General features: G+C 38.2%; 2 protein-coding genes across 2 annotated transcripts in view; one reads left to right on the top strand and one right to left on the bottom strand.

The window, feature by feature from the left end:
* LOC138033714 (serine/threonine-protein kinase RIO3-like) overlaps window positions 1–1,126 on the top strand; it is a 20,108-nt gene extending 18,982 nt beyond the window's left edge. Inside the window, exon 10 of the mRNA XM_068881513.1 lies at window positions 1–1,126. This exon is cut by the window's left edge and continues 510 nt beyond it. The gene's annotated coding sequence lies outside the window, so the exon portion shown is untranslated.
* A 23-nt stretch (window positions 1,127–1,149) lies between these two features.
* On the bottom strand, window positions 1,150–12,008 carry LOC138033715 (cathepsin B-like). Its single transcript, XM_068881514.1, has 9 exons — window positions 11,681–12,008; window positions 8,914–9,029; window positions 7,217–7,332; window positions 5,252–5,281; window positions 4,609–4,772; window positions 3,924–4,076; window positions 2,471–2,558; window positions 2,317–2,357; window positions 1,150–1,417 (listed from the first exon to the last, which is right to left on the bottom strand). Exons 1-9 carry the CDS (start codon window positions 11,913–11,915, stop codon window positions 1,311–1,313), a joined length of 1,050 nt encoding a protein of 349 aa, XP_068737615.1. The 5' UTR covers window positions 11,916–12,008; the 3' UTR covers window positions 1,150–1,310.
* Window positions 12,009–12,500: the final 492 nt, after the last annotated feature.

Below are 12,500 nucleotides of genomic sequence, written 5' to 3'. Positions count from 1 at the left end.
TACAGTGTGTGTGTTTTACTTATAATCCTGGCCGCAGTTGTTCAAAGGCCAGATAATTTTATCCAGTGAATAAGTCACTATCCAGAGTATAAAATCTACTTCATGTTTAAGGTTGGCCAAGATCTTCTTACAAATGTTTTAACTAGATGTGCTTAGAGTATGCATATTCACCTTATCATATGGCCAGTACTACCCCGCGTGTGCCTTCATTGTAAAACTGTTGGGAATTCCCTGTATGAGGGCCGTGCGCATTAGCACGAGCAGGGCGGAGGTACTGCTCTGTGCAAATTTGCAATTTTAGGGGTTTTGTCGCTTTTAAACATCCAAGTTATTTACAGCCAGAAAAGCGAATGCAAACAACATTATTAGATTAATCTTCTGTTACTTATTTTGTTCAAACTACATCTTCTGAGTGCTCATGAATAGTGTAAAGAGCCAATATGATAAAATGCTTATTACGTGAGCTTTGTTCAGGCCAGACAGGAAAATATTTGGTGCTTGGTCAGTCTGCCATGACCTTGGGTTAGGTATTTTCCCATCCAGCCCTCCCACTCAGTCACTAAAGTACATGTTATGAGGGCAAATCTTTGCAGAGATTGAAACTGATGGATAGTGACTCATCCTCACGATAAAGTTATCCGGCCCAAACCACATTCTCGTTACAAGAGCCTCGGATCTTTTGCTCTGGGAAACTCTGTGTAGGAGAACATGCGCCGTAGGGTTTGCATAGCCAAAAATTGGCTATTTGAACATTGCAGCACCTGCTCACTCCTCGTGCTAAGATGAATATACCAATTAGAGATGTTTTTGATTGTTCTTCACGAAAACCAATAAGAAGACGCTTTGTTTAATAAGGGTTCCCCAGAGCTCTTCTCTCCCTTAGTCAAGAGAAGAGCTCTGTGGTCCTAGATTGCCCAATCCATTGAATGAAATCTGTACTTGAGTAACTTTGATCCTTGCAAAAATGAGAAAAAAAGGGTGTATTTGACTGGTGTAACTTGCACACGCCCCAATTGTCTGGTGTTAGACAGTGGAATCTATCACATGTAAGTCAAACTCCAAGGAGTCAATGGACTAAGAAGCCACACCAAGGAGGAACTAATAAAGAATGCATGATTTTACTCAGTGACATTTGCTGCAATAATGTAATTCAGCGTTAAAATTTTTTTATTGTTGAAACACCATCTTCACAATCAATCATGCTGATTGACTGTGATTACAGTGATTGGTTTGTCATTACAGTGTATGTTGTAGAAAAATGATGCTTTAATATGTTTTTTGACAGCGTCGAGTGATACAAGCTTGCTTCTTCAGACCACGATCACCATCCTTGGTTCCTCATCAAACCTTGGCATGCCAGCAACTACACTTGATTCAATGCCACACTCATCCTGGCCACGGAGAATTTTAAAATAACCTTTTGAAAAATGAAATGAAGTTTAAAGGGGTTTTACATTTCTAAACAAAGGGAAGCTTCTGATGCTATCAGGAGTTTCCCAAGGGAACACTTTTTCAACCTTTCGTACTTCAAGGGTTAGAACTCCGAAGTTTTTATCAGATTTTCCTGTGTTGTTTGGCAGAAGCTGGACCCATGGCTGACCAAACCCAGTAAAGTGACACCCAAAAGTCAACCCTCATTTTCAACAATTTTAACCAAGTTTGAAGCTGTTTGAAAAAAAAAATTGATCAACCAATCCAACGGAAACTTCCAAATGAAAAGAAAAAGCCCAGTAAAATTCACTTAATTGACTACATAGGTACGTTCCAGAATGGGAAAAATGTAATACCATCTGCTACAAGCTTCCTTGTACTGCAGACAATGAAAGAGCCAAAGTTATGAATTAATTAGGTCCTGTTTTTATACAACTGTATTATCTTGTGCAATGTACTACACTTGTGCTGGGCTTTTCAAGACACCCCTTGTAAAATTGCACAGTTGTTTTGCTTTTTTACTTTTTTTGAGCTGTTACCTGCCAAACACATGAACAAGTCCAATGTGGATTTAAAGGTCACTCTATTAAAATTCTTGATGAACATATGAGCCTAAAGTCTATACACATGTATAGGTATAGATGTGCAAAAGCTAGCTATACATTGTGGACGTAAGAAATCTGTTATCAGTCCGTCAGTCACGCTGTGAACTTCTTGGAAAAATATTTATAGTCTAAGTTAACAAGAGAGCTCTTCCCCCACCCCACATAACCTTGAACAACCACCCTGAGAAAAACTCAAGCTTTGCATGCCATGATCTTGGGAGAAATATTTCTCCCATTCACTCCAGCATCATAAACTTTTTAGTCTTGAGAGCTTCCCTACCTTTGTCTCCCCAGTCTGCATTCCAAGAATTTGCAACTAGCCTGTAACAAAAAGTTCAGTTGTTTTATACATGTATGGATACGATTATAGAACTTTGCACCAATGATGTTTCCTCTACTGTAAAGCTTTGAAAATTGAGAGCAGTTAAGCTCACCAGTATGGTGTGTTGTTCTCTGTTCCCCAGCCCAAGATTTTAATGGCGTGTCCTCCAAGCATGGTACCCACTTTGTGCTGATATACACCTAATAAATGAAACAACACGATGATGATGACGATTACAATTAGGGAGCTTAAGCATACGCATTTTTGAGAAGTGGACGGCAGCCGGAAGTGAGCTACTTTCCCTTTTAACTTGTCTTCACACAACCACATTTACATTGCTAAGTATCTTTTCCCCATTAGAGATGATTAGTGTAAAAGTCTGGGAGACATCACTGTCCTGGGATGCAAAATGTTCCCTTCTGGTTGTGGTCTGCGTCTCAAAAACGTGCACGCTTAAGCTCACCCTATTATTTTCTATGTTCTTACCAAAGATTTGCTTCCTTGAAGCTTCACTAAGGCTGCAATCAAACCATGGTCCATGGTAGCATAACTATTCCGGGGGTGGGGGGTAGGGGGTAGGGGGTGAAGGGTACGATAGCTGAGACAACCCAAACCTTTACAAAAATGGTAACCTTGGGCCTAAACACTACACTTTAGATAATGTTTAGGCCTAAGGTTAGCATTTTTGTAAAGATTTGGGTTGTTTCAGCTGTTGTACTGTTCAACCTCTACCCCCCACCCCTGGTATGGTCATGCTGGTCCTTGGGCACAGTTCATTTTATGGATAGAACCCTTCTTAAAATTATGTCCTGTACCAAGTAGTGTTTATCTTCTGCAGCTTGCAGGTAATAACAGCACCCAGGATTTTGCATTTTTGTCCTTCTTGATACTAATTATTATTATTATTATTATTATTATTATTATTATTATTATTATTATTATTATTGTTTTCGCACATTGGACTTCCAATGGAACTTCCGTACCCCAGGAAGCTTGGTGACAACAAGTCTCCTCAAACTTCTAGGACCTTCCTAAGAATCCTTGCCGTGTTGAGAATAACACTTTTCTGAAGCTCGTCTATCTTGGTGTCTAAACCAATATTCTCTAGTCTCTTCTTTAGATCTTTTGGAACTGTTCCAAATGTTCCAATTACAATAGGAATTACCATTGTTTTCATTTTCCATAACTTCTTCAATTCTCTTGCTAGATCCTGGTATTTCACTACCTTCTCGACTTCTTTCTCCTCAATACGGCTATCATATGGTATTGATAAATTTTTTATTTATTATTATTATTATTATTATTATTATTATTATTATTATTATTATTATTATAATTATTATTATTATTATAATTATTATAGTTAAGGAATGGCAGAAAAGCCGAGAGGAAAACTACGTGTAAACACCTTTTGCCTTTAAAAGTGACTGCTTTAAATCACTTTTTCATCGCAACCCTAAAACCAATAATTAACTTTTTTATAGAATTTATGGGTAGCGTCGCCAAAACTAACATGAAATGGCAAAACTGTCATAGCATTGTCTTTTTAAAGCTACAGCTCATACCACTCTTGTAACTTGGGAAGTCAGAGTAAACCGTAAAGGCAGCCTCCACAGGGCCATTTGTCATGATTTCTGTGGCAATTGCTTCCACGGAACTTCCCACACTGTAACCGCTCTTGCCATACTTCTTGTCATCACTGTACGAAACATTGTATCCTGTTGACAAATAAAGAAGTGTGAAATGATCTCTATACAATATTATCACTTTTGTAAGTTTGCTAGTTTAGGACTTCAGAAGCTATGTGTTGTTTATTGCAACTGCTCTCTTATTTGCAGGAATAAGACAGGTTACCTTAAAGTCTAAACATCTAACAGTATCAATTACTCAAAACTGAGCCAAACTTGTACCAATCTGAGATTTGTGCATTTGAAAAACTAAAATACCAGGGCATCTCTTGTTAACATAAGATGCAGTCATGGGTAAAATTTAAGAATCCGATCCCACCAACGCGTCGGCCAACGCGTCGGCCGACTGTCGGCCGACGCGTTGGCCACTGTTTAAACTTATAACATACAAGGTGCGTCGGTGGCGTGTCGGTGACTCATTTGGGCCTTATTGAACTGTTATTGAAGTGTGTCGGCCGAAGTGTCGGTAGTGTGTTGGCCGACGTGTCGGTCGTGTGTCGGTGGTGTGTCGGCCGACGCGTTGGTGGGATCGGATTCTTAAATTTTACCGGAATGTACTTGCCTGCTTCACACTTTCTCTCACATGGAGGTGTAGGAAGGACAGATCCACAAGGCTTAAGGTGACCTTTCACGTGGTGATCACAAGATGGGATTTGATAAGGTTGACAGCCTTTGTTTGAATCGTACTGGCCTCCTGTGACCAAACCTTTCTGTTGCCAATAAAACCTGTGTGAAAATTAGGAAATATAATTATATAAGGAAGCAAAGAAAGAATGAAACATTGGGACAGATAGTTGCATACAATATGTTGTCTTCATTATAATTATCAGAGAGAATTTGCCATAACGTTCTCAAACTGTATCAAGGATATGAAAGGAAACTTCTACTGCTTCATGCAATTAAGCAAATAAATACTGTTTTATTTTTGTGACTTACGGCTTAAGGAGAAAGATCTTTGTTTAAGTCAAACACCTCATTTTTATCACTTCTACATGTAACCTCACATGGCTTCTAACCCTAAGTTACGTGTACACAATCACGCATATGTACACCTTGAAGTACATGTATTCTTCAAATAATTATTATTTCAGATTTGTACATGTCCTCTTTAATTTTTTTAAAGAACAATACAAGTATATAGAGGGTATTAATGTAATCTCAGATTACATGCATGTACAAAATGATGAGATCTTGCCACAACTTACCAGGCTTCCTCTGGGAATCCTCCATTACACCTTAACCAAGCAACAAAAAGAGAACAGTCATTAATAAATGTGGTGCACTAACTTGGCATTTAAGTCAGCAGGCCATGTTAAAACCAGTTTTACTGCCCTGTAGAATATTACTGTAAGTCTTAATTAAGCCTAAAAAGACATAAATTTTAAATAATATTATGGCTGGCACATACACATGGCTCACTGTCTCACACTGTGTCCTAACTGTTTAAGGACTGTGCCAACTAATTCAAATGCATTTTTCCTGGTTTATGTATAAGTGTGGGAAAAGCAGATCTTTAGAAGTGTTATTGAAAGGGGCTGGACAATCTGCGAGCCAGCGAGTCATGCAAGCCATAAAAATTTCGCATTTAAGTGTAAGCACCCATTTTAAAACGGTTAGCTTCCAATAACTGCATGTGTGATTCGCATGTTGACTCGCCATCTTGGCTTGCATGACTTGCAGTCATGGCTTGCGTGCCTCGCTGGCTTGCACATTGTCCAATCTCTTATTGAAATCCAAAAAGAAAATTAGAGGCAACCACACATTTTTCAAATATAATTGATCAACAATATTTGTAAAAAGCTTTAAAATGAAAGCAATGTACATGGGGTTCTTTTCCAAATTGAAGCTAATTAAATTATCTGTTAAAAATGCATGGTTACTCCCAGTTATTTTCAGTTTGGATACCACAAGCACTTTCTCTGCATAGTTTTAAACTGCACAAAAACGATATCCTGTATTAGTAAGCACCACCCACAGGAAACCCTAGTATCACAAGATGAGCAGAGAACGTATGCGCAATAATAATAGTAGATTTTATCGCCAACATTTTCGCAGGTTTTACACCCTGCAACCCATCTGAATGAATCCCCCAACATTAATTTCCGTATGAAAGTGAATGTTATCATTCATCCGGATACAATTCAAGTGAAGAAATTTATAAATCTTTTTCCGGAATTTAGGTCTTGATTATCAACAAATGTTTCGACTGAAACCATCAGTCTTCATCAGTGAAGTCAGTCCATCAGAGCCAGGCTGAAACAACATCAACGGCCGAACTCCAATCCTGCTCAAAATTCAGCAGTTTATTGTCACCTTAATAAGGATACGGGACACGTGTTGGATTCAAAGGGAGTCAAGATCCTAGATAAAGAACGAGATTGGCGAAGGAGAGGAATACAAGAAGCGTTATGGGAAAGGGTGGAGGACCCAACCCTGAACAGAAAGGGGGGGGCTCCAGTTCTCTCTGTCTCACACTTGGGACCGGGCCCCCACCTCTGTTCCTCAACGTTTGTCACGTGATAGTGAACTATCACATGACAAACTTCACTGATGAAGACCTGATGGTTTCAGTCGAAACGTTTGTTGATAATCAAGACCTACTGTACATGTAAATTCCGGAAAAAGGTTTATAAATTTCTTCACATTAATTTCCTTATCTAAGTGCCTATGAAGTAAAAAATATAATAAATGCCTATTTGAAAGGGTTTTCAAAATAATAGAGTAATTGGCCTTTCATGTTTTTTATCTACCCAAAGATACATGTATGAGTATCTGAGAGGTTGACAGCCCTGTCATTGGCTACCTTGGAATGATAAAATCTAACACATCACAACAAGTCATAAAAATGCATAAAACATATAACATTTTGCTCAATTCCAAAACATTTTGTTGCAGAATGTGATAGATTTTACGTGCTTCCCTCAAAAAAATAATGTGCGTCAAAAGTCCATAGAAGTCTTAATTGGATTCAATGTTGTGAGCAAATTTATATGTAGAGTCAAAGATGAAATTGCATAATGTCAAGGTTTCCATTCAGAAATTATTCTAGTCTATTTTCACTAAGTCATAAAACCTGACCTACACTGTACACTTCTTGTTGCAACTTTGATTTTCACTAACACAACTTGTCGAAAACTCATTTTAAGAAACTCCAACTAGCGCAAACCTACCCCATTCCACATTCTGTGCAGCAAGAAAGCAAATCCTCAGCAGAGATGTGTGGTGTCAATCTCCCACCGGAGTGGATGCAAATTCGGTCTGTCATAGCCTCTACAGCTCCAAAAGCCTGTAAAAGCATTTGCAATGCTCAGTCATTACATCTTAGATCTAACATACATGGGGTTAGGGTTATTGCCGTAGTTCTACCAATTGTTTAAATTTCCGCATAATCTGGTGTAATTACTGCACAATCAGCGCATGTTTACACAAAATGTGGCAAAATTTTTTCCACATAATCTTTAATTTTTTTTCGCATCCTATCAGAAGCCCAGATATTAGGTGGCATAGGTGTCGTCTATAAGAGACAATTGCTTAAATCAATAGCCCATACCTAGCAGCGACGTTTTCACAGACAGTGCTATATTGACATTATAGCATCACCAAACTGGAACTGTCTTTGTTTCTTGTGGAAAAGATTAGACTAAAAATAGATTGGTTCCCAAAACTGCCTTGACATAGGCTTAACCCTTTCACCCCCGTGGGGTTCCCCATTGACGAGTAAAGTCGTCTGGCGTTAGACAGAGTAAAATCTATAAGTGATACTCTTGGGAGTGAAAGGGTTATAATCATGGGCTACTGCTTAAATTGTCCAGATAAGTGCGACAATCACTTCTCTCTTTCGTCTAAGGATTTTTCTGCTTGTAACGAATAACGGGTGGTCCACAGGGAAAGTCCATGGACAGGGTCCATGAAAGGGTCTTTGGACCTGGAGTCCATGTATACATCCATAATCTGCCTGTCTATCCATTTTACAGAATGAAGACAACGGTTGTTCCTGATACCTGGACTCAACTTCATAAGCAAGTTGAGTTTGTTGGTTCAATGCAGTTCTGCAAGGTTTTCATTTCTCTGGATACTCCAATTTTCCTCTCTTTCCATAAACTAACATGTGCTTTGATTTGAATTTATAACAGTTTCCTGAATTAGAGTAGAACTAATGTTGTCACCTTGGCAAGCATGATGCTTTGGCAAAGTGATGACGATGATGACAAGTTTAGCTTGTTTTTCGGATTCTGATTTTTTAATATTTATTCCTTTACACACAGTTTCTCCCTCCTCCTCTCCCCCCCCCCCCCCAATGCCTAAACAATAATTTTATTCCCTCCCCTCTCTCAAATGACAATTTCTGTTTTGACTGCCTGGCAAAATTTTGAGCTTTGATTTTTATCCAAAGGCTGTTTAATTTGAGTGTAACATTTGCATTTCACAGCCTGCCATTACTTGTGTTCAAAATTGAGCGACTGCACCTCAGAGGGTTGGATCTAGGGAACGGTGACGTCATTTACTCAATAGCTTAAAATTTCAGCATGTAAGTGCATCTTATGATACATGCAAAAATTATGTGAATTTAATTCTAATTCAGCAACATACACATGTCTCGCATTCTTAAACTATCAAGTCTTTGATGTCATCTTCTCAATCCAGCTTTCTCAAGATTTTAAAGTTAGTAATGGCAGACCATTAAATAGGAAAATTCCAGTTAACATTAACAGGTGTCTTTTTTAATCAAGGCTTAAAACTTGGGTTACTTAGTGTTTAGTTGACCTCGCTTTGAAAACCAAAGGAAAATAAGAATTGAATAAGAATTTTTGGTCGTTATAAGTAGCACTTTAAATCATTTTAAAATATTTCTACTGTAAGCACTAACCCAGCAGCTTCCACATGATCCTTGATCACGTATTTCATCGATAGATTTACATTTGGGCCACTCCTCCCTTGAATCAAACGAGTCTGGAAGCTTAATGACTTGGTAATCTGTCTTTTCTAAATAAGAATCAAAAAAAGGAAATTAGCAACTGTTAAATATAGCTACCTAGAGTGAGTTTCAATTGAGTGTCGTAAAACCAAAACCAAAGTAATTACTTTGGCCAATCAAAAAGGACTGAGACAATCCGGCAAACCAATCAAAACTTGAAGTAATTTCACGTAGCCAACACAAAGCGCGGGAAAATGTGCACGGGTGAGCCACGATTGGTTTTGGTTTCACTTCTGATTGGTTGAAAAAATGGCGCGAGAACTTTGAACCAATCACCGAGTGAAGTAATCATAAACCAAAGTAATTATCTAATTACTTTCGACACTCAATTGAAAACCGCTCTAGTAGCAATTAATTTTACTTTAGTAGACCAATTATTCATGAATGGCAGCCAAGAAATTATCCTCAATAGCCTCATGTTGGAGCAAAAAAATTCTGTTGAATTTTGCTCGTGCATTTGAGGCTAGACTGTGAGGATGATAAGAATAAAGACAAAAGAACAATAGCTGCCATTTACGAATATGATCTATAATCTTGAATGCCAAATAGACCAATCCACACTGAAAAAAAAAACAGCAGTTTACAATAAGTATTATCTAGGTTTGCACAACATTTTTGTATCTGTTTGTATGGAAGAGCTCTCAATTGGTCATGGACACTTCTATACATTAATTTGCCTTCCACGGAAATATACTGGCCACATAAATTTGAAGCTTCAACTGACCCTGGCCGGGCAGAACATGTAATGCTCAAGAATATTTGAGACTTTCTACTGTGTCATGCTGAGTCAGTGTTTACTAGTATCCTCTAAATATAACCTAATACAATGGTACAACATATTCTACGCCATTGAGCAGACATGTGAGCAGAACTTGTGATAAGTGTCACAGTGTATTTATTATTAGTGGTTGCTTCAGCCAGTGTAAAACAGTAATAAACATGTATGGCAACGACACATTAAAAAACACTAACTTTTTTTGGGTAAAACAAGTGAAATTGAAATTGATGTGCTAGTGACAGCCTTCGTCATATATCATTCTGATGAGGGCTATCACACGTTTTACTCGAAAAAGTTAGTGTTTCTTAATATGACTGAACACAAAAGCTTCAAAATACACATGTCCATCACTCCACCCTCCCCTCCCCCCCAACTTATCCCAACGCCAGCATTTCATTTTTTTAAAACTTTGATCCCCTCAGCTAAATGGCTGTTAAATGTCTCATCACAGGTTCATTTCTGGTAATCAAATATTAGTGTCCCCATCCCTTAGTGTTAAAAAATTATTGATTTTATGCTTGGGTAATGTTGAATACAGTACGGGTCACACTTGGGAAACTTTTCATAAAATTTGCGTACTTTGCGGTTAAAATCTGTCATCATTTCACATTGCCAAGTGCAACCCCAAGTTTCCCATTTTGGAAAAATTTGGAAAATCGGCAAAAACATCAAAGTGCTTGGGTCGGGCAGGCAGATTTTGGAAAACTCGAGCTAAACAATAGGAATCATGGCGGTAACTGTCAATGCTTGTCAATGAAACGTGATATAGATTTGCAACATGATATAATAATTATTGTGTGAACAAAACGTGGAAATTCTGAAATCTTTGCGCTTTTGTTAGGGATGGACATGGTTTTTACTATCCTTCCCAATTTCACGGACTATGCAAGCAAGCTGACCTAGCACATCGAAACTCAGCTACGACCATTCACAACCCCAAGGTTTTACCGTAGACTTCCAATTATTGGCAAGCAAACGCTTCTCCATCGATTCCTGGGAATGCTGATCTTTAGGAAACTGGCGAACAATCTTACGAAAAGTGGACGAACGAACAAGAAGAAGTATTGATCAGCCAAAAAAGTAGCATAATCACTGCAATAGTAATAAATAAGGCTTCATCTGGATCCATGTTGCTTGAAATGATAACAAAATGTTTTCCCAGTGAAATTCTATTCCACTTGTCAATGAGTCAAAACTCTACTAGTGTGATCCTACAAAGATGACTACAATTTTTCATTTCCGATTGCGGTTTTTTTTGGTCGCAGTTGAAAACTTTTCCCAAGTGCGACCCATGCCTATGACCGGGAGATTTAGCATTCCTATCACTAATCCTCACGTACCATGACACAGCATTCACTGAACACCACACATATAGAGTTACATTTTGTATTTTATGATTCTAAAGCTCACTTGCGTGCCCTATATTATTGTCCTTGAAGGTGAATCGGTGTGCATATGCATAATTGTCGTTTCTTGAAAAGTAATAAATTTCTGAATAAATAATCTATACAAGAACTGCAAGCTCTTAAATGACCCTTTATACCTCCATCATGTAAGGTGAGCGCACTTCTTAATAATAAAGTATTCAGCTTTAGCTTAAATTTGTTAAAAAAAAATACACTGCGACATTAGATGCCCACATTAAGCTTTGATGATGCATAGCTTAAAGCTAAGTACAGTGTAAGTACGCTGATAATTTAAATACTGCACCAATAGACTATTATTAATAAAACTTTTCGACCTGACGTTTTCATCGAAAATTCTGAACTTAACTGTTGAATCCCCGACACTTTAATACTTGCATAAGAATAACATCTATTGTGTTCTGGCCGAATCTGCGCTTCCACAATAACAATTATGAAGATTTATAGCAATAATTACCTTCCAAAACGCCAGTCTTTTTCAGTGGACGGGGGATGACATTTCCGTCGAGGGGAACACCACATAAGCCCTTGAAATGTTCTTGGTCGTAGTTAGCATAATCAGGATCTGCTTTCCAAGTAGAGAAAGCATTGATGTAGTCAATGGCCTCTCTTGTTAGAGCTCCAGACTCTTGAAAAGACTTGGCTTGACAAGATGTAAAAAGAACGACCAAAGACAGGAAGAGCACAGCCATGGCTAGGGAATCTTGACACTCTCGGCGCAATCCAATCTCGATTTTTGAGAGTGTTTTATAAAGAATCGAAGGTCACAAGACATTGGAATGTTGTCTCAAGGAAGTCACGAGGTTGGTTTTTTTTGTTGGATTCTTTGGCTCATTTTTCCATGTTCCAAATTTGGAGCCACAAGAAAGGTTTCTAATTTCGCCTGTAAAAAAAGCAAATGAATGTGCTATCACCTGATTTCTCAGAATTTGAAAGCAAATCACCACCTGTTTTGCAGTGTGTTTTGTACATTTCAATGCCATTTCTCGCGAAAATGCACTATCTAAAAAATTCTTTTCGCTGGCTACACAGTCTTCTCGTGTTGCGTGACGAAGTAAAGTATACAACGCAATACAACGCTACTTTAACGCCTGCAAAAACGGACGATTTGAAACGAATGGTTTCAATATGACAGAAGGTGAAAGAGGCCGTTAAACTACGGAAGAAATATGACGTCTGAGCAAGACGAGTACTTTTCATAAGTGAAAACAGTTCTTTACGATCGTCCCTTACGATGCGCACAAGTTCTCAACTCCTCAAGATAAATATATCATGAG

Source organism: Montipora capricornis, chromosome 14 (assembly GCF_036669925.1).
Source record: "Montipora capricornis isolate CH-2021 chromosome 14, ASM3666992v2, whole genome shotgun sequence".
NCBI classification, from domain to species: Eukaryota; Metazoa; Cnidaria; class Anthozoa; order Scleractinia; family Acroporidae; genus Montipora; species Montipora capricornis.
The sequence above is the reverse complement of the archived record's forward strand: the minus strand, read 5'-3'. Positions and strand labels throughout refer to the sequence as shown.

What these genes read in the sequence shown, in the direction of transcription:
- LOC138033715 (XM_068881514.1), bottom strand. Translation starts at nt 11,915, where the DNA reads ATGGCTGTGCTCTTCCTGTCTTTGGTCGTTCTTTTTACATCTTGTCAA. An exon ending in AAAGACTGGCGTTTTGGAAG is followed by an intron (nt 9,030 to 11,680) that starts GTAATTATTGCT and finishes ATTCTTATTTAG; the next exon opens with AAAAGACAGATTACCAAGTC. An exon ending in TGCAGACTGGGGAGACAAAG is followed by an intron (nt 1,418 to 2,316) that starts GTAGGGAAGCTC and finishes ATTTTTCAAAAG; the next exon opens with GTTATTTTAAAATTCTCCGT.